Here is a 19,976-nt window from a genome sequence, read left to right as displayed (position 1 = left end):
CTTCCATTCACTTTATGGCCATCTCCATTACAGGAAACCACGACCAACGGACAAGCTCTTTCACAAAACTTTGCCAACCTTCATCACAAGCACCACCTGGGATGTAAATGGAGAAACTTTTCCAATTCCATCCTAAGCCAAAGTCCAAGAATTTACCCATCCTCGTCGATCTAACTGCCATCCAATTAATCCACCTTCCGTTATCTTGTTTTATAAGATACCCCCTACCAGCCCAAACACTGAAGACAGCCCATTGATGAACCACTGTGCTGCAGTCAAAGAAACCCGAACCCATCAATTGCAAAGAGGGTTCCTTTCAAGCAACAATGAAACCACCCTCCCCTACTTCGCTAAACACAGATCATAGGATTTACCTTTGATCTGGACATCTAATGAGAACCACCTTCTCTTATGGTGAGTAAGAGCCATGATCAAACACAAGCCAAACAAATCCAAGGGCTACGGGAGAGGGGAAGGGAGTGAAGGAGATGGCATACATGGAGAGAGGCTTGTAATAAGATTGTAATGTAATAAGAATAATAAAAGTCATAGAGGATTGATAAATAGCTTGTAATAAGTTTGTAATGTAATAAGAGCAATAAAATCATAGAGGATTGATAAATATCAATCAAGTTAAGTGACATCCAGGTTCCAAACTTTCTTTCTTTCCTTATGAGCTGTATTAAAAAAATATTTTGAAGAAAGTTGCCCTTCTTGTGCGTGCATGCACATGTACATCGCACATATTATGCTCACAAAAGTAAATTTTCTTCTACAAAGAGATTCTCAATGTTTTCATTTTTAAAATAAAAATACGTATGTATCAAATATTCAAATTTGAAATTGAAATAAGGATAAAATTACACGCATTAAATTATAAAGATTAGCTATTTTCAATGTTTAGAAGGGGACAGTAGCTGAAAACAGAAAAGAAAATAATTGTCTGGCATACTCCATTAAAGGAGATCTAGTTGTATTGGCATTATTAATTTTTTCAATGCTTAATAGCTTTTTTTTTTTTCCTTTATATGTTTTACTTCACTTTTGTGTGGTTCTTGTATTCTTTTGCTTTTCCCCGCAAATTATTCAATGAATATAGACTTTAGAAAAATGTGACAACCAATGAGCTCCCTCACTGTTTTGGGAGGGCATGATGCTGTGGCCTTACCTCCACATCTGTACATTCTGTTTTTGTGACAAACATGTAACATTAGGTTTGAGCGTAATGCTTGCCCATAAAAAAGAAAGAAATATTCCGGTGGGCCTGGTCTTTTCTTTTACTCATCAAAAAAGAAAAGAAAAGCAAAGATATTTCTGCCATTCTATGGTACCCAGTGGGCCTTTCTTATAATTTTTTCCATTGTTCTCAGTGCTTTTCCCATGAGGCTCTCAAGGAAATCATTAATATTTAGATGGCAAGATTCTTTTGAAGTTTGTGAAAAATACATGGTCCAGTGTATTATTGTTTTGTTTTGTTTTTTGTTTTTTTTTTTTTTACAAGTTAAAAGTGTCAACCCTTTTTGAGGGCAATGATGTTAAAGTTTCAAAGAGAAATTCGATATGTAAATTATTAGTGCAACATTTTTGATTGCCCACATTGTTCCACTTGGTTAACCATATACAGTTTTGAATAGCGATCAATTAGTGGTAGTTTATTCTTTCTTTTTTTTTTTCCTTCTGGATCATACTAGTGCCTAAATTTAGAGAACTCCACCTATTGAGATTGGTTCAACCTTTCTTGTGTCATGGATAATTTCTGATTGGTTGCTTGTCCATGTTGGTTTTGCAGCAAATCATCAGTTCTTCTTGGATTATCATTAACTGTCCCACTAATGGTGGGATGCCTTTCTGTTGCCACTCCTATATGGATCCGTAATGGTTACCGATTTTGGGTTCCACAAGTAGAATGTGTAGGTCATGCAGGAAGCCATGCTACCCCAGGGACAAAGGAGGTTTGTACTGTGTCTCTTTCCCTTTTCATGTTTTTACTTGAGCATTTGTAAAACCAAGTTTACAACTCATTTGGTGGAAACCTATTGTTTAGTTTTATGTTGTTTTATATAGTTTCATTTGTAGGTTTTCTTGTACTTAGTTTTTTCTTTTTTAAATTAATATATTCTCACTGTCCTTTTCAGGGTGTTGTTCTTGGCATTTGTATATCTTTATTTGTTGGATCTGTATTAGCTCTGGGTGCAATAGTATCTGCCAAGCCTTTAGATGAGTTGGGTTACAAGCCTTGGACTAATGACCAAAATAACTTTACATCTCCTTATGAGTCTTATTTGTATCTTGGCTGGGCAATGGCTTCCGCAATTGCTTTAATAGTTAGTGGCGTGCTGCCAATTGTCTCATGGTTTGCAACATATCGATTCTCTCTCTCTTCTGCCATCTGCGTTGGAATATTTGCAGGTATAGTGCTTATATTAGTTGTTTTCTGGACTTTTCAATTTCCTTTTGCAACTCATTGGTTGGTATTTGTAGGTTTCTCATGGATTTTGATGGTATTTTTAAAGTACCATTTACCTTTCTGATTTTTCTGTAGTTGTTCTCGTGGCATTTTGTGGTGCTTCCTATATGGAGGTTGTGAGTTCTAGGGATGACCAGCTTCCAACAAAGGGCGATTTCCTTGCTGCTTTACTTCCTTTGATGTGCATTCCAGCATTGCTATCACTTTGCTGTGGTTTGTATAAATGGTGCGTATATTTTTGTGATATAAGTTCAATAAAGGCGGTTAACTTTGCGCATTTACTTCAATGTGTGAGGGCATATTCCTTTAATAATGCTGTGGGATCTGTTTTCAGGAAGGATGATGATTGGAAACTTTCTCAAGGTGTTCATGTATTTGTGATTATTGGTCTTCTTCTTCTTCTTGGTGCAATATCAGCCGTTATAGTTATAGTTAAACCTTGGACAGTGAGTGAACTTTGTTTCATTTCTTTGATTCGTTTTGGATGGGACACCATCTAACAGGATTTCTTTTCCTTTTTTTTTTGTTTTTTGTTTTCATTTGAAACAGATAGGGGTAGCATTCCTTCTGATTCTTCTGCTGATTGTGCTAGCTATTGGTGTTATCCACTATTGGGCTTCAAACAATTTCTATTTGACCAGGACACAGATGTTCTTTGTTTGTTTTCTTGCTTTTCTTTTGGCTTTAGCGGCATTTATGGTTGGATTGATTGAAGGTCATAACCAATTCTGTTATCAGCATCTTATTTGACTGAATCATGTTGTGAGAAGAAAATTTTTTCTTAATCTTTGATTCATGTACACTGCTAAATAACATTATGATTGTTGCTTAATTGTTTTTCAGATAAGCCCTTTGTTGGAGCATCAGTTGGTTATTTCTCATTTTTGTTTCTTCTTGCTGGGAGGGCATTAACTGTGAGTTTTATTGGAGTTATCTTTAATTAAGTTCCAAAGCTCCTTATTTAAATTTGATTCTCACATGCCTTTACATGGTCTTGGGTAGTTTCTCCTTGGTTCTGATTATTTTTTTCATGTTCATTTTGTGTCATGAAATTATTCTCTTCTCTACAGGTTTTGCTTTCACCTCCTATTGTAGTTTATTCTCCAAGAGTACTGCCTGTATATGTTTATGATGCTCATGCAGATTGTGGAAAAAATGTTAGGTATGTTGGAAATTCTGTCCAATTTGAAGCTTCCTAACAGTTGAAGAATTTCATGTCTGTTCGTAATTGATTCATTTGGCTTCTCTGCCGTGTGTAGTCTTCTTCACGTACTTTTTTGCACGATTATTTATTCATATCTAATGTTTGTGACATCAATTCTGTGACAGTGCTGCCTTTCTAGTGCTTTATGGAATTGCATTGGCAACTGAGGGCTGGGGTGTTGTTGCTAGTTTGAAAATATATCCGCCATTTGCCGGTGCTGCTGTATCAGCAATCACTCTTGTAGTGGCGTTCGGGTTTGCTGTTTCTCGTCCTTGCTTGACCCTTGAGGTTAATGCTTTCATTATGGAATAAATAATTTGATTCTTGAACGTTCAATGTTTTCATCAGCTTGAAATTAATTGATGGCAATTCTTTGTATCTGTCAAAAAATTATCTACACTTTTTTTTTTGGGTAGTGATTACCCTTTCTATGTACAATGTTCAACCTTCTTTTTCTCTGATGATTAATAGATATCATGTTTAACCATACCCTCCTGCTTATTATGCCCTTTTTTTTATCCCCAGATGATGGAAGATGCTGTTCATTTTCTTGGTAAAGAAACCATTATTCAAGCAATTGCCAGATCTGCCACGAAGGTGTGTTTCCTTTTATAAGTATGCATAAATCTTATGTACCTGAGCAATCAAATGTTTTTTTTGTTTTTTTGTTTTTTTTTGCAATGACAGCTCAGCTACAATTATAGTATTGTGTATCTAGGCAGTGTTGTAATATTTCATCAGCATAAAATGATGGATTGGTTTAATAAATTATTGATCTATATCCTGTTTCAGTTAGCTTATTATATTCTTGTTTTTCAACTTCTGTAATATTTTGTATGTTAGGTGACTATATCTGGTTGTTTTAACAAAACATGGGTAGCTCTTGAGTGTGTTTGTGTGTGTGTGTGTGAGGGGCAATTATTTTATTAGAAAAAGAAACTTTATTAACCAAAGAAGGAATACACAAGGAGGATAAGATAAAAAATCCTCCTAACAAAATAGAAGAAAAGCAAGAAAAAACAAATCAAATGCAAACAAGGAAAACGAAAGAAACTCAAACTAATATACCCAACCAATCATGCAGTATATCCGAAGTAACCTAATGAATAAATCCGTTGCAAAGCAAAAAGACAGTACAGTCCTAGATCACTTCAATGGGAAAAACCTGATCTTGAAAAATGCAAGCATTTCTCTCCAGCCAAAGCACCCACAAGACAACAAAAACTACAGCATACCAAAGTTCCCTTGCATTCATACGCCTCCCGAAAGAGCAATCTACAGAAATCCTCCAAAGAACAAGGGATACCCAACAGTGTTTGGGTAGACGAAAAAGGCTTGTTCAATAACCAAGCCACAGAACAATGAAGAAAGACATGAGCATGTGTCTCACCACTTGCATAACACATTACACCCATCCAGAGATGAAGCCATATAAGGCCTTCTGACATGCTACTTTCAATAAAGCTCTCCTTGGAAAATAGCTTTAAAGATTCATGAAGGAGAAAGATAATTTTTGTTAGGAATCTACGAGCAATAAACACACGCCAGAAAAATAAGAGACACCAGAAATTACGTGGTTCGGTTTAGATTGACCTACGTTCACGGAGCACACCACAATCCACTATGAAATCGGGAAAATATACAAACTCTCTTCTCAGCTCTCTCTGCACTCTTCCTCACGCTCTTTTCTACACACATTTTCACTTGCACACACTTCTCTATTTATAGATGGCTGGAGAAATTACAGTAAATGGCAGATTAAATTTAATCAATTTCGGCTTCAATCAATAGCCGCGGACAGCTGCGGATTACAGCTCAACGCGGCTCACCAGCTCACACGCATCTCTGGCTCCAGCTACTCAACAATCTCCCACTTGGAGACGGAGACGCCTCCTCAACTAGTGATAAATGATGTGCTCAAATATGTCTTTAGGAATGAAAACCAATTGAAGTTGAACACAACTTTAGTTTTTCTGTAGTTACCACCTTTGTTAACATATCTGCTGGATTCCTACTACTTTGGATTTTTTCAAGTGTCAACACACCGTCTTCTAACAGAGATCTGACGAAGTGATAACGAAGTCCAATATGTTTGGTTCTGGAATGAAATGCAAAGTTCTTTGCCAGATGTATTGCACTTTGACTATCACTATGCAAAACATTTCTCTCCTGCTTTATTCCGAGCTCTGTTAACAAACCCTGAAGCCAAATAATCTCTTTACTTGCTTCTGTCACTGCTACGTACTCAGCTTCTGTATTGGATAGAACAACAATCTTCTGTATCCATGACATCCAACTAACAGTTGTTGTGCCAACAGTGAATATATACCCAGTGGTGCTTCTGTGATGATCAATTTCACCTGCAAAATCGGCATCTACATACCTTTGAATTTTCAAGTCGCTTTTGTTGAAACATAGACACTTATCAATAGTGCCATGTAGATATCTCAAAATCCACTTCACTGCTTCCCAATGAGTCTTCCTTGGATTTGACAAGTACCTACTGACAGCTCCCACTGCTTGGTCAATATCTGGTCTAGTACCAACCATAACATATATGAGACTTCCAACGGCTGAGGCGTATGGTACCTTAGCCATGGAATCTTTTTCTTCATCTGTCTAGGGAGATTGATCCTTAGAGAGACAGAAGTGACTTGCTAATGGTGTATTTACTGTTTTAGTGTTGCTCATGTTAAACCTCTGTAAAACACGGCTAATGTACTTTGACTGAGATAACCGCAACGTTCCTTATTGCTTATCTCTAGAGATCCGCATCCCAAGAATCTGTTTTGTAGGACCCAAGTCTTTCATGTCAAACTCCTCTGACAATTGCTGCTTCAATTTTCTGATCTCTTCTATATCTAATCCTGCAACTTGCATATCATCAACATATAACAATAGGATAATATAGCTAGTACGATACCTCTTAAAATAACAACAGTGGTCGGCATTGCACTTTTGAAAATTTTTCCTCTGCATACAACTGTCAAACTTCGTGTACCACTGCCTAGGAGCTTGTTTGAGACCATACAAGCTCTTCTTCAATTTGCATACAAGAGTCTCTTTACCTTTAACTGAGAATCCTTCTGGCTGTTGCATATAAATTTTCTCATCAAGATCACCGTGAAGAAATGTCGTATTCACGTCCAACTGCTCAAGATGTAAGCCTTCTGAGGCAACAATACTCAAGACAGATCTGATGGTTGTCAGCTTCACAACTGGTGCAAAAATATCAGTGTAGTCAATTCCTTCCTTCTGCTCGAAACCTTTGACTACTAACCGGGCTTTATACCTCTTGGATCCATCATGCTTTTCTTTGATCCTGTACACCCATTTGTTGTGAAGAACCTTCTTACCTTTGGGCAACTTAGCTAGTTCCCATGTTTTGTTGGAGGTAAGAGACTTCATCTCGTCTTTCATTGCAAGCTCCCACTTGCTTGAATCTCCTACCTGACAGCTTCAACATAGCATTCAGGTTCTCCTCCATCTGTAAGAAGCAAATGATTCACATACCTCCTATTTGGTACATGTTGTTGAGAAGATCTCCTAAGCTTTGGAGTTGGAGTAGGAGGCAGTGGTGCAACAATTCGCTCCACAGGTTCCTCTGCCTGAGGATTTTCAGTGTTCCGCTGTCGTGTCCCTACACCTTCTAGGATATCATCCACATCTACATAGGTTGTTTCAAACTCTGTAGGTTTTGTTGTGTGTCTATTATTGTACATTACCTTTTCATAAAAAATTCTCTGCTTCTGATCACCTTTTTATTTTCATCATTCCAAATGCGATACCAATAGTCATCTCCACCATAATCGACGAAGGTGCATTTCCGGGATTTTGGATCAAGCTTATTCCTGACATGATCATTGATATGTACATACGCAACACAACCAAAAACTCTTAAATGTGAAATTCTTACCTCTTTACCGCTCCATACTTCTTCTAGTAGTCTATAGTCCAATAGTACTGATGAACTCCTATTAATCAAGTAAGCTGCTGTGTTGACTGCTTCTGCCCAAAACATCTTTGGTAAGCCTGACTGCATAAGCATGCTTCTAGTTTTTTCTGTCAACAATTTGTTCATCTGCTTGGCTATGCCGTTGTGCTGAAGCACCTAGCACAGTTTTTTCCATCCTGATATCATGCTCATAGCAGAATTTCTTTTACCCGGTGTCATCATACTCACCACCATTATCGGTTCTCAGCTTCTTGATTTTCAAACTAGTTTCATTTTCAACCATTGCTTTCCAAATATTAAAAGCATCAAATACATCATATTTGTATTTCAGGAAGTAAACCCATACCTTCCGAGAATGATTGTCAATAAATGTCACGAAGTAATGCTTCCCAGTTGTGGATGAAATGGTCGTTGGTCCCCATATATCTGAATGGACTAGCTCAAGTCTCTCCTTCTTTGGGGTACTGGTGTTCGTCTGGAAACTAACCCTCTTCTGTTTCCCAAGTATGCAATCCTCACACATGTCAATCTTCACTAACTGTAAATCGCTCAACTTTCCTTTGAGTGCATCACCCTGAGTCCCTTCTCACTCAGGTGTCCGAGTCGTTGATGCCAAATGTTGCTATCATCATTTCCTGTAGAAACTGTAATAGACATGCATGCATAAGGGGTTGCATAAATTGTTCCATTTTTCTTTCCTCATGCAATCGTCAATGCACCCTTCAAAATCTTCCATTCATTACCAATGAATGTTGTGTTATATTCTTCATCTACCAGTTGACCAACTGAGATCAAGTTCTTCCTCAGATCTGGAATATATCTGACATCTCTCAGCTTCCATACTGACCCGTTCATCTTGACCTTCACTGTCCCCTTGCCGGTTATGTCATAAGGTTGATCATTGCCAAGGTATACTTTACTGACGTCACCTGGTGTATACTTCTCTAGGTAATCTCTACTGCAAGTGGCATGAAACGAAGCTCCAGAACACCCAAGACTCCTTTTTGCTCTTCAAAGAGCATATCAACATATCATCATTTTCTGAAGCAACATTTGCTTCTGTCTTCGCCTTCGTCTCATATTCTTTTTTCAGATCTTTGCACTGGTTTTTGTAATGACCAGTTTTTCCATAGTTCCAGTATTTTATATTCTTTGTGCCCTGGGAACCTGTGTCCTGAGAACATCTGGGATTTCTGGATCTGGACCTGGATTTGTTGCGATTGTTTGATTGTCCATGTCTGCTTCCTCTGCCTCGACTTTCCATGTTCAAGGCTAAACTTGAAGTAGAATCATGGTTTGACTGCATTCTGATTTCTTCCGTCAAAATTATGCTAACGACCTTATCATATACTAGCTTTGATTTCCTTGCGGAGCTACTGATTGCAATTACAATACCATTCCAACTTTCGGGCACTGACTAAGAATTAGTAGGGCACGAATCTCACTATCAAATGTAATCCCAACTGAAGCGAGTTGATCCGACAACTCGTTGAAACTATTCAAATGCTTGGTAAAACTTTCACTTGCAGATATGGTCATAGTAAATAACCTTTTCATAAAATGTACCTTATTAGCGGCTAACGGTTGCTCGTACATGTTAGAAAACGCATCCATTAGATACTTGGTGGTTGATATGTGCTTGATATTAAATGCCACAAACTTTGACAATGTTATTCTGATAGCTTCGAGACCTTTCCGGTCAAGCAACTCCCACTCGTCCTCGTTCATAGAACCTGACTTTCTCTTAAATGGTAAGTGCAATTCCTTCCCAAACAAGTAATCTTCAATCTGCATCTTTCAGAAACCGAAATTGTTGCCGTTAAACATCTCGATCTTTGAGCTCTTTTTGTCAACATCTCGATTCGCTAATCAAAAGATGGAATTAGCTCAAATGAACAGTACGGTTGGATCTGGAACGGTCGAAAACCTTAGAAATGGTTTAAGTCTTTCGAAAATCAGTTTTGAAATGACTCCAGAAACTTGGTCAAACTTCTCTGTCAAAAAGGTCAAACTTAACGGAATATTCCCAAACTTAATGGAATATACCTACCATTAGTGACGCCGTTACTTGATGTCGTTACTGACGCCATCTGCTGACGTGGCAGGGATGGGGTCCACTGCTGACGTGGCACTGTGGGGCCTACTTGCTAGCATATTCTGTGGGTCCTAATTGCCGACGTGGCAGATGATGTGGCGTGGGCTCGGAGTGACATGGCGGCTGGCTCGGCCACTGACTGGGTGATGATGCGGCTACTGATTGGGCTGCTTACTCGGCGCCACATGGCGCTGAAGTTGATGACGTGCGCGGACCCAGCGCTGACATGGACAGGTGACGTGGCGCTGACGTCATGTTGTCTTCAACCTTCCCGTTCTTCGCCGGGCGTTCGTCGGTGCGTGGGATGACTTGCTGACTGTCTGCCGGCGCGTGGGAGCACGTGGACACATCGTTTGGACGTTGGCGGTGCGTGCAAGCGCGTGCGGTGTCGTCTGGGCTCCTTTCGAGCTCCGGTTTTCACTGTTGGCTTCGTCTTGACAAGAGGAACACAGTGGTGCTCTCAAAATGCAATTTTGAGACACTGGATAGGGTTCTGTTTTTCAGTGAATTTCTCGAATCTGACGTTTGTGCTCCGAATTGGGCTCTTATACCACTTGTTAGGAATCTACGAGCAATAAACACACGCTAGAAAAATAAGGACACCAGAAGTTACGTGGTTCGGTCTAGATTGACCTACGTCCACGGAGCACACCACAGTCCACTATGAAATTGGAAGAAAATACAAACTCTCTTCTCAGCTCTCTTTGCACTCTTCCTCACGCTCTTTTCTACACACATTTTCACTTGCACACACTTCTCTATTGATAGATGGCTGGAGAAATTACAGTAAATGGCAGATTAAATTGTAATCAATTTCGGCTTCAATCAATAGCCGCAGACAGCTGCGGATTACAGCTCAACATGGCTTAATAGCTCACATGCGGCACCAGCTCACATGCGTCTCTGGCTCCAGTTACTCAACAATTTTTGGAGGGAAGTAATTGATTCGAACTATGGTCTTCTGCATAATGGTTCGACCACTAAGCCGGGAGAATACCACATGTTGTTGGAGTTTGGAAATTTTTTTCTCTTACATCAGCTTCTAAGTGGGAAGTGGGGATAATTGTTTTTCTGGCATGATATATGGTACAGTCAATATCCTCTTAGTACCAAACTCCCTTCTATCTTCAGTTTTGTTCGTGATAAGGATGCCTTCATTAGTTATCATCTCCAAATATCTGACCAAGGAAATATTTGGAGCATTTGTGACGAGGATGCCCTTGCTAGTGATCATCCCCATTGGACCTTGCTATCTTTGCAATCTGACATCAGTGGGCTCTTGCTAGAGCAGTCAAAGGAGAGTTGTGGATGTCAGTCAAATACGGTGCCATAATTAGTCTCTCTAATAATGGCATGATTTTATATTATTGCTGTAGATATTCTGTGATTAGTAGGCTGAAAGTAGTTGATATTCTGTAATTAATAGGCTGATTGTAATTGTCTTAATTAGTCTCCTAGATGGCTGTAATTGCTGATTTTTAGCCTTGTAATTGGCGTTTCTATTTGCTGTATAATACGAGAACCCTCACACAGAGAGGGATTCAATCCAATAGACAAGGGACATGGAAGGAAATCCGTGCTAGTAAGGAGAGGAAGAAAACCTTGTACCTATTCCCCTTTCCTTTTTTTGGTTGGTGTGGAGGAAAAGGAATAAGAGAGCTTTGGAAGGAACAGCAGAACTCCAACATGTTTTTAAAGACCGCTGGATCATTACTGTTACTGGATGGCATAGTGGTTTGCCTTCTGTTGACTCATTTGTAATTCTTGAAGACACCTTGCTGAGCAGGTAAATGTATCGATGTTTGTATATGGGTGGCATTCCCTTGATGTCTGGACAGAAATCAAAGCTAAATCATTTTTCTTGGTCAAAATATTGTTTGGACATGCAGGGGGAAGGGATTTAGAAGCTCCAGATTTAAGGGATTTAGAAGCTATGTGGTTCTGGAGGAACAAAGTGCGTCTTGATGGTGGTAAAAATAAAGTGAAGAAGGGTCAGAGGGAATTAGCTAAGTTGAAGTGCTTGGTGAATTATGACGGAAAGGGATTGAAAAGAGTTTTCTTGGTTAATTTTACTTAGTTTTTATTTTCTTGTACTTGGTTTTGTTTTCTTTCTTTTTATTTTGGTTTGTTTTTTGTTTCTTAGTTTTGGTGGACTTCCTGTCCCTTAAATGTTGTCACTTCTCTTATCTCTCACTAATACATCTTCTCTTTTTATCAAAATATTGTTTGGACATGCAACGTCCTGAATAAGGTTAATAAGACCACATAGACCTCTCTTCAATGTGTCTGTTTCTTGATGTTTTGCTTCCAGTGTTCTTATCATGTGTGATTGTGAGGCATGAAGATTCAAGTGGGTCATAGGCTTACGAGCATGTGCTTTGTGCTTATGATGTTCTCAAGTTGGGTTTTTGCTTTACCATTTTAGAAGTGCAAACTCATTATTAAAGCATGCTTTCTACTACCCTTTACTAGTAAGTGAGGTGGTTGTAATTTTTAGTAAGTCAAGGAGGCATGCATCTCTTCAAAAAATATCAAGAGGTCTTTGTATTTTGCTGTATGTGTTAGTATGAATGATTTGGAAGAAAAAAGAAATTTGCATTTAAGAATTCAATATTATTGATATTGTGAATTGTCATTATACTCTCCTTATGGTGGGGTTAAATTCCCAAAAAGGTGAAAACTATTGGAAATATTTAGGGCCCATTTAGTTGTGGAAAACTTTTTCTGTTTTCCATTTTTAGTTTCCAAAAATTATAAATTTTAGATTATTATTTAGTTTTTCAAGATTTGTATTAAAAATAAAATTTTTGTTTAGTTGTGAAAAAAAGTTTTTATTTTTATTTTTTGGATTTCAAAATAATTGCTAAAAAGATTACATGTTTCTCTCTTCCAAAAATAATATAAGTTTGTATTTGTGATCATGGACTTTGGGGCTTGAATTTGGATTTGTGTGGATTTGGAAGAAACTCAATACATAATGCAAATCAAAGTCCAAGATTTGGATCCATGCTCCCTTATGCAAAGCAGTAAGTCAGAAATTTTGTAAACAATAAAATTTGTTTTCCAGCTTTTTAATATTAATTTAGAAAATTGTAAAATAATGTGGCATTTTTGTAATTATTTGAAAATTGAAATGGAATATAAAATTATTTTCACAATCAAAAAGTGCCAAAACTTTTCTTATTGTTCATTTATTTTATACAAATGTTGTCATACTGATAGTTAACTTCTTTCGTAATTCTTTGGAAACTAAAACAGAAAATGAAAATTGTTTTCCATAACTAAATGGGGACCTTAGTTTGTCAAGAGCTATTGAGATTTCAAGAGCAAACCAATCTATTAACTCTCTTGTAGGTAGGTTATTTTTTGGAAGAGTCAATATACCAAACAGGAAAGTTCTCCCCTTGCCCTTCCTCATTTTCACCATAAGTGACATATATAATTCTTGTTATTATGTGCAGTAATGGGTATTTACCAGCTATACAGCCAGGAGGAAAGATTTGTTGGTTATACGACTTTATGCTTAATTGTCATCAACAACTTTGTTTTCAAAATGTCAAATTATATCTGGATATTCACATCAGTGTGCCTCTGCATCAATTGGTATCTCCAGATGCTGTATAGATTTTTGGTTCAATAAAATACAGATTGATGTGAGTTCGTTCATATATATGATTGAATTGAAGGTTTCTTCTAAACTGTGCTTAATTATCTTGCAACCTGTGTTTGTTTGTTTGTTTTTTTTTCCTTCTCCCTTTGGGTTCTTTTCTACTTACTAATTCTTGATTGAATTCAATGCATTGTAATATAAATTGCCCTTTTATTTGATATGGTAGTGGTTGTGTTTGCATTTAACAGCAGGTTATATTTTATCTTGCAGACCAGAAATGCTTTATCTGGAACTTACTCAGCTCCACAGAGGTCAGCTAGTTCAGCTGCTCTTCTTGTTGGAGACCCTACAGTTATGCGCGATAGGGCAGGAAATTTTGTGCTCCCAAGAGCAGATGTAATGAAATTGAGAGATCGTCTGAAAAACGAGGAAATTGCCGCTGGATCGTTTTTCTGCAGAATGAGATTTGGAAGGCCATTTTGGCATGATTCAACCAGTGATGTAGGCCACAGAAGAGAAATGTGTGCGCATGCACGGATTTTGGCATTGGAAGAAGCAATTGATACTGAATGGGTCTACATGTGGGACAAGTTTGGAGGTTATTTACTTCTTTTGCTTGGTTTGACTGCTAAAGCAGAGCGTGTACAGGTGAATAAACATATTAGTTCTTTACCATGCTGGCTTGCTTGCTGATTTGTTATGATCGGTAATAATGATTTCATTGTACTTTTGCTGCTGCAGGATGAGGTCCGCTTGAGACTCTTCCTTGATAGTATAGGGTTTCCCAACCTAAGTGCCAAGAAAATTAAAAAATGGTTGCCAGAGGACCGTAGACAGTTTGAAATTATTCAGGAGAGGTAAATGACTTGCTTGTGCAGATTTTTTCTTTATTATTATTTGTGAAATCATTAAACCTCAAACTGTTCGTTTCTAAAATCTTATTTTATATGATTTTTATAGTTACATAAGAGAGAAAGAGATGGAAGAGGAAATCTTAATGCAGAGGCGTGAAGAGGAGGGAAGGGGTAAAGAAAGAAGGAAGGTTCTCCTTGAAAAGGAAGAGCGGAAATGGAAGGAACTAGAGGCTTCTCTCATATCCTCTATTCCTAATGCTGGAAGTAGGGAGGCAACAGCCATGGCAGCTGCAGTTCGTGCAGTAGGAGGTGATTCTGTTCTCGATGATTCTTTTGCACGAGAGAGGGTTTCAAGCATTGCACGTCGGATACGCACAGCACAGTTAGCCCGCAGGGCCGTCCAGGTGGGGACATTTCCTTTTTCCCCTGAATGCAAGCACTTGTGTGTGCATAGTCATAGTGGCATTCATACATTCTGATATTATGGAAAACAAATTCATACTTTAATTCTTATCAGCATGTCTTTTTGCTTTAACTGTAAACAGAGAATTCATTAGAGGGCACCAAGGAAGTGCCACCCATGTGCAAAAAAAAGAGGTTGAGAGAGACAAAATGGCATGAAAATAGTTGCGTGACAAGGTATCCATTAAATAAAGAATTGTGTGGCTCAGGGCATACACAATCGACTAAACTAGCTAGTAAGAGCTGTAATGCATTTAACCTCGAGGGTTGTGAGAGAAATTACTGTTTCTTTGAAGGCTCTTGAGTCTCTCACACAACCCAAAGAATGGTGAGAGGGATAAAGGACAAGTATTTTCTTTTCTTTTGTTGTTTTTATGAATACCTCTCCATGCCCAGATCTCCTTTTCCACTATCTCAGCTGTAGCCCAGTGCTGACTGGCCAGATCAGTAGCCAGGTTCCACAGATTTCTGGTCCAGTGATGGTGAAGCAAAATATGATCCACAGATTTCAGCATTATCCTTGCATAAAAAGCATCTATTAACCAAATTTATTCCCCTATTCTAATGGTTATTAGTAGTGAGCATATTTTGAACTTCGCCTCGAGCAAAAATAGTTTCTTTGGTTGGGGCTGGAGTTCTCCAAATCCTTCCAGGGGAATTAATCTCGGTTTCAGCGGGGTTGTCCAGCTTATTATAGAAAGAACTAACCGTAATGTAACCCCTTTTGTTAAGCCTCTGCTTCTGTAACTTTGTGGAAGTGTGTGCTCTTTGCAGCTATGTTGGGATCTGGTAGGAGTAAAATGGATGCATTTATAATGGGAAGAAGCTATCTTCAATATTTGCTTTGGGATTGGGTTCAGTGTTTGGCAGCTGTTTGGGCTTTTAGTGCAGGATGTTATAAGGTTTATGTTCTGGGGATGTTTAGTTGAATTGGAACGCTTCATTGTTTATAGTACTCCTTATTTTCTTATTTTTAGTATCTCTTATCCTTATTTTAAATTCTTCTTCTCTTCTTAATGAAGTTTTTCTTTCCTCTGAAAAAGGGGGTCCTGAGTAGGCATTACATGTTTCTGGACAACAATTCTGTACTTCTTTCTTGCACACCTTGTGATCTGCGTCAGTGGACCTCCATACTTTTTGCTGCTTTTTAAGTTCTTGAAAGATTTCATTGTTTTTTACTTTGGGATAATAAATTGTTAACCCAGAAAAAAGAGTTAACCAATATGATTATGATATTTACTTTCAAAAAAGGAAGAAAAAATTTGTGATCTGATATGATTGTTTGAAACTATGTTCTGGAGGAAACCTTGTTCTCTTTGTGATCTACTCTGCCTTTATCTTTGATACAATTCTTTGTTTATCTTAAAAATTAAATGATTATATGAAAGTAGACTGTTTACCTTCTTGGCAGACGGGAGTTTCAGGAGCTGTATGTGTCCTTGATGATGAGCCAACAGCGATTGGAAGGCACTGTGGCCAAGTTGATCCCAGTGTTTGTCGAAGTCAAAAGGTTAGCTTCTCTATTGCAGTGATGATTCAGCCTGAGTCTGGACCAATTTGCCTTCTAGGCTCTGAATTCCAGAAGAGAGTTTGTTGGGAAATCCTGGTGGCTGGTGCCGAACAAGGTATTGAGGCAGGGCAAGTTGGGCTTAGATTAATTACTAAAGGTGATAGACACACCACTGTGGCAAAGGAGTGGAGTATCAGTGCAACAAGCATTGCAGATGGAAGGTTTGTGCATTTTCCTTATCAGATCAGTATTTGGTGCTCAGTTTGTCTAGTTCTGAGCGCATGCACTTTTGCTTCTCCATTTCCTATTGTAATTTTTCCCAAACACTGAGATTGGAAGGGGTACATCATAACCTTTTTCTTTATCCCCCCCTTTGTTTTGCCTTGTTTAAGGGATTTTGTTTTGCTTTGCAGGTGGCATATTGTAACAATGACCATTGATGCTGTTATAGGCGAGGCAACTTGTTATCTGGATGGAAGTTTTGATGGCTACCAAACTGGGTTACCGCTGTGTGTGGGCAATAGCATTTGGGAACTAGGAACTGAAGTTTGGATTGGCTGTAGACCGCCTACAGATATGGATGCATTTGGGAGGTCAGACAGTGAGGGAGCTGAATCTAAGATGCATATAATGGATGTTTTCCTTTGGGGGAGGTCCTTGACTGAAGATGAGATTGCTGCTCTTTATGCTGCAATTGGAACAGCTGAGTACAGTATGGTTGATTTTCCAGAAGATAATTGGCACTGGGCAGATTCTCCATCAAGAGTATGTGCTCTTTGTTACTTTATCCATTTACAATTTAGGGATTTAAAGTGTTATTTCATGAGGTTGTCTCATGAATTTAAAACTTCAGAAAACTATACATACTTCATTGCAAAATATGTAAATTATGTGGTTGAACCTGTTACATTGATTGGTAATTTATGTGTTCTGCTTAGGTCGATGAGTGGGATAGTGATCCTGCAGATGTAGATTTATATGACAGGGATGATGTAGATTGGGATGGGCAATATTCAAGTGGAAGGAAAAGGAGGTCTGAGCGTGAAGGGGTTGTACTTGATGTTGATTCTTTTGCCAGAAAGATGAGGAAACCTAGGATGGAAACACGAGAAGAAATCAATCAACGGATGCTTTCAGTTGAATTGGCTGTGAAAGAAGCCCTTTCTGCCAGAGGAGAGAACCATTTTACTGATCAGGAGTTTCCTCCTAATGAACAATCACTATTTGTAGATCCTGAAAATCCTCCATCAAAGCTGCTGGTATATTATTGTCTTGATTAATTGAGGATTATTGATTCTTTTGTCATCCTGATTATTCTTGTTGAAATTTTTGTTATCTGAACACTAATAACTGTATTTTATTTTTCCAAGGTTGTTTCTAAGTGGATGAGGCCTATTGAAATGGTGAAAGCGAACCATGTGGAATCTCACCCATGCTTATTTTCTGGAGCTGCTAATCCTTCTGATGTTTGTCAGGTGTGGTTTCTTTGCAACTTGGCTTGCAGGAGTTTTGTCTTTAATCTTGTGTGTTTTTGTTGCTTTAGGATAATCTTTTCGATGAAGTTGATTCATTATTTTAGTTTCATATGATTATTGGTTGGACCGTATCTTGAATAGGGCCGATTGGGTGATTGTTGGTTTTTGAGTGCTGTTGCTGTTTTAACTGAGGTTTCGCGAATATCAGAAGTGATTATTACACCGGAATATAATGAGGAAGGGATCTACACTGTCCGTTTTTGTATTCAGGTAATAGCCTCTTCATTTCAAGCATTGAACACTGCTTATATGTGTTGCTGGAAATCTGTTATAATCTGAATGGTTAATGGGGAAAAAAAGTTTTAAGGGTAGTGAGGGATAAGAAGACGAGAGGAGAGAAGGAGAGAAAGACTGTCGACCAGACATGGCAGCTGTACATATGCTCTCCAAGCCAGTCCCTACTAGCTATAACTCCTTTGAATACCAAAGACAATAACTAATGCTTCCTCATTTCTGCCCTGCCTGACCTGCATTTCAACAATTTTAATAAACATTTTAAAAATAATATATATTTTAATTAACATTATATATATATATATATTCTAATTAGAAATAATTAATTTCTATACTAATTTAAAATTTTTTACTTTCATTTTTATATATAACAATGGAGTGTGATTATATTATATTATAGGGGCATTGTTGAGACAAAAAAGTGAGGGCAAAGTGATGGGAATAGGATGCCCATAGAATGTGAGCATTCTTGGCATGTAAGATACCCATGCTCAAACAAACATGAGAATGCGATGTTATGGGCATCATATTTTCAAGAATCTTGAAAGATGCCACAAACAAAACACCCCCTTTGGGTGTGAAGTACCTTAAGAGTGTGAAGCACTGGGCTTTAAGGACTAAAATAAGTCAAGACTACCAGTCATACGGGAGGAGACACTAGAAATAATAACCCACAGAGGGGAGGACAAAAAGGTAAGAAAGCAACCACAACTGCAACAAATCAGGGGCACATTACAACCAGTAGTCGCAGGATATAAGATGAAAAAAGAATACTACTTTTACGTCATGAAAAGAAAACAACTACATAAAGCACCCAAAAAAGCTTGCAGACAACTGTACAGCAGAAAAAGAAGGCTTAGGCAGTTCTCCAACCAGAGAGAAGATCTCTGATTCAAGGAGGAATGAAAGAGATTAGACAACAATTAGATCACTCTGGTTTGAATGTTTTTATTGCTCTGATACCATGTCAGAAATCTGGGGAAACAAATCTGAATAGTTAATGAAGAAAAATGGAGAACTTGTGGTTAAAGGAGAGGATGAAGAGACTGCTGACTAGGCCTGGGAGCTGTACTTCTACTCTGCAGGTCAGACCTTACTTATGCTAATCATAATAGATTTTTTTTTTTTGACAAAAATGGCCCCATATGCACCAAGTCCTAAATAATCTGCTCTCTAAAATGTATATAGTGAGTATTTTTCTTGTATTTTCATGAGACACTTGAATTTTTCTACTTATATATTTTCTTACATATTTTCCATTATTCAACTTTTTGTTTTTCTAATATACATTCTATAATGGATAAAATTATTAGCTTTGTTCCTTTTTTAGAGATTCTGTTACATTGTTGCATCATGGGGAATATTTAGCAAAAATATTTAAATAATTGTTGATGCCAAGGATATAGGTGGGGTGCTAAGAAAGGAGAAATCAACTTCAAGTTTCTTAAATTTCTTGAACAACGCCAGGGGTAACTTTTTTCAAAATTTATTCTAAAATGTAAGTTCAAGAAAATTATGTCCAAAGATTATCATCTTCTTGTGGGTATGATAATTGAAGTTCAACATCTTGGAAAAGAAGTTGTCTTTAACGCAGCTGATTGACCCTTCCTTAAATCTTAAGTTGGCTAAATAGGTGTATTTAATATGAGCTCTTGTCATGACATAGCTAAGCACAACTAAAATTTTTTAGTTTTTGATTTTTTTATATTATTTATTAATGGATTATAATGGTATATATCGTAGTTTGTTATTCTTAAAAATCATTTAGAACTGTAGAAATATTCTGAAGATTGGAGGATTAAGAAACTGAGGATTTGGGTTAATGTAGTTCCCTTTGGCATTATGCCCCTGTTTGGCATCTCTTGAAAAAAGTACTTATTTTAAGTACTTAAACATAAGAACTTATATGAAAAATTAGTGTTTGGTTTGTACAACAAGTACTTATGAGAAAACTTACTTTTGTTAATCACTTCTTTTGAGGGGAAAAAGCACTTCTCAAGAAGTAATTACAGATTACTTCTTGGACCCTCACAAGCACTTTTAACTGTGG

General features: G+C 37.7%; 1 protein-coding gene across 1 annotated transcript in view; it reads left to right on the top strand.

Annotated features, from left to right (window-relative positions):
• LOC131148908 (calpain-type cysteine protease DEK1) overlaps nt 1-19,976 on the top strand; it is a 59,012-nt gene that overhangs the window by 23,117 nt on the left and 15,919 nt on the right. The window contains exons 12-28 of the mRNA XM_058098871.1: nt 1,790-1,952; nt 2,136-2,409; nt 2,543-2,693; nt 2,802-2,913; nt 3,017-3,182; nt 3,311-3,381; nt 3,538-3,629; nt 3,797-3,959; nt 4,197-4,268; nt 13,602-13,979; nt 14,073-14,188; nt 14,292-14,589; nt 16,059-16,378; nt 16,571-16,922; nt 17,096-17,416; nt 17,528-17,632; nt 17,774-17,902. Of these exons, the coding sequence (XP_057954854.1) occupies nt 1,790-1,952; nt 2,136-2,409; nt 2,543-2,693; nt 2,802-2,913; nt 3,017-3,182; nt 3,311-3,381; nt 3,538-3,629; nt 3,797-3,959; nt 4,197-4,268; nt 13,602-13,979; nt 14,073-14,188; nt 14,292-14,589; nt 16,059-16,378; nt 16,571-16,922; nt 17,096-17,416; nt 17,528-17,632; nt 17,774-17,902 (3,283 nt within the window). The remainder of the gene's footprint in view (nt 1-1,789; nt 1,953-2,135; nt 2,410-2,542; nt 2,694-2,801; nt 2,914-3,016; nt 3,183-3,310; nt 3,382-3,537; nt 3,630-3,796; nt 3,960-4,196; nt 4,269-13,601; nt 13,980-14,072; nt 14,189-14,291; nt 14,590-16,058; nt 16,379-16,570; nt 16,923-17,095; nt 17,417-17,527; nt 17,633-17,773; nt 17,903-19,976) is intronic.

This window comes from Malania oleifera, chromosome 2, assembly GCF_029873635.1.
Source record: "Malania oleifera isolate guangnan ecotype guangnan chromosome 2, ASM2987363v1, whole genome shotgun sequence".
In the NCBI taxonomy this organism is placed as follows: Eukaryota; Viridiplantae; Streptophyta; class Magnoliopsida; order Santalales; family Ximeniaceae; genus Malania; species Malania oleifera.
This window is presented reverse-complemented; position numbering and strand designations above follow the sequence as displayed.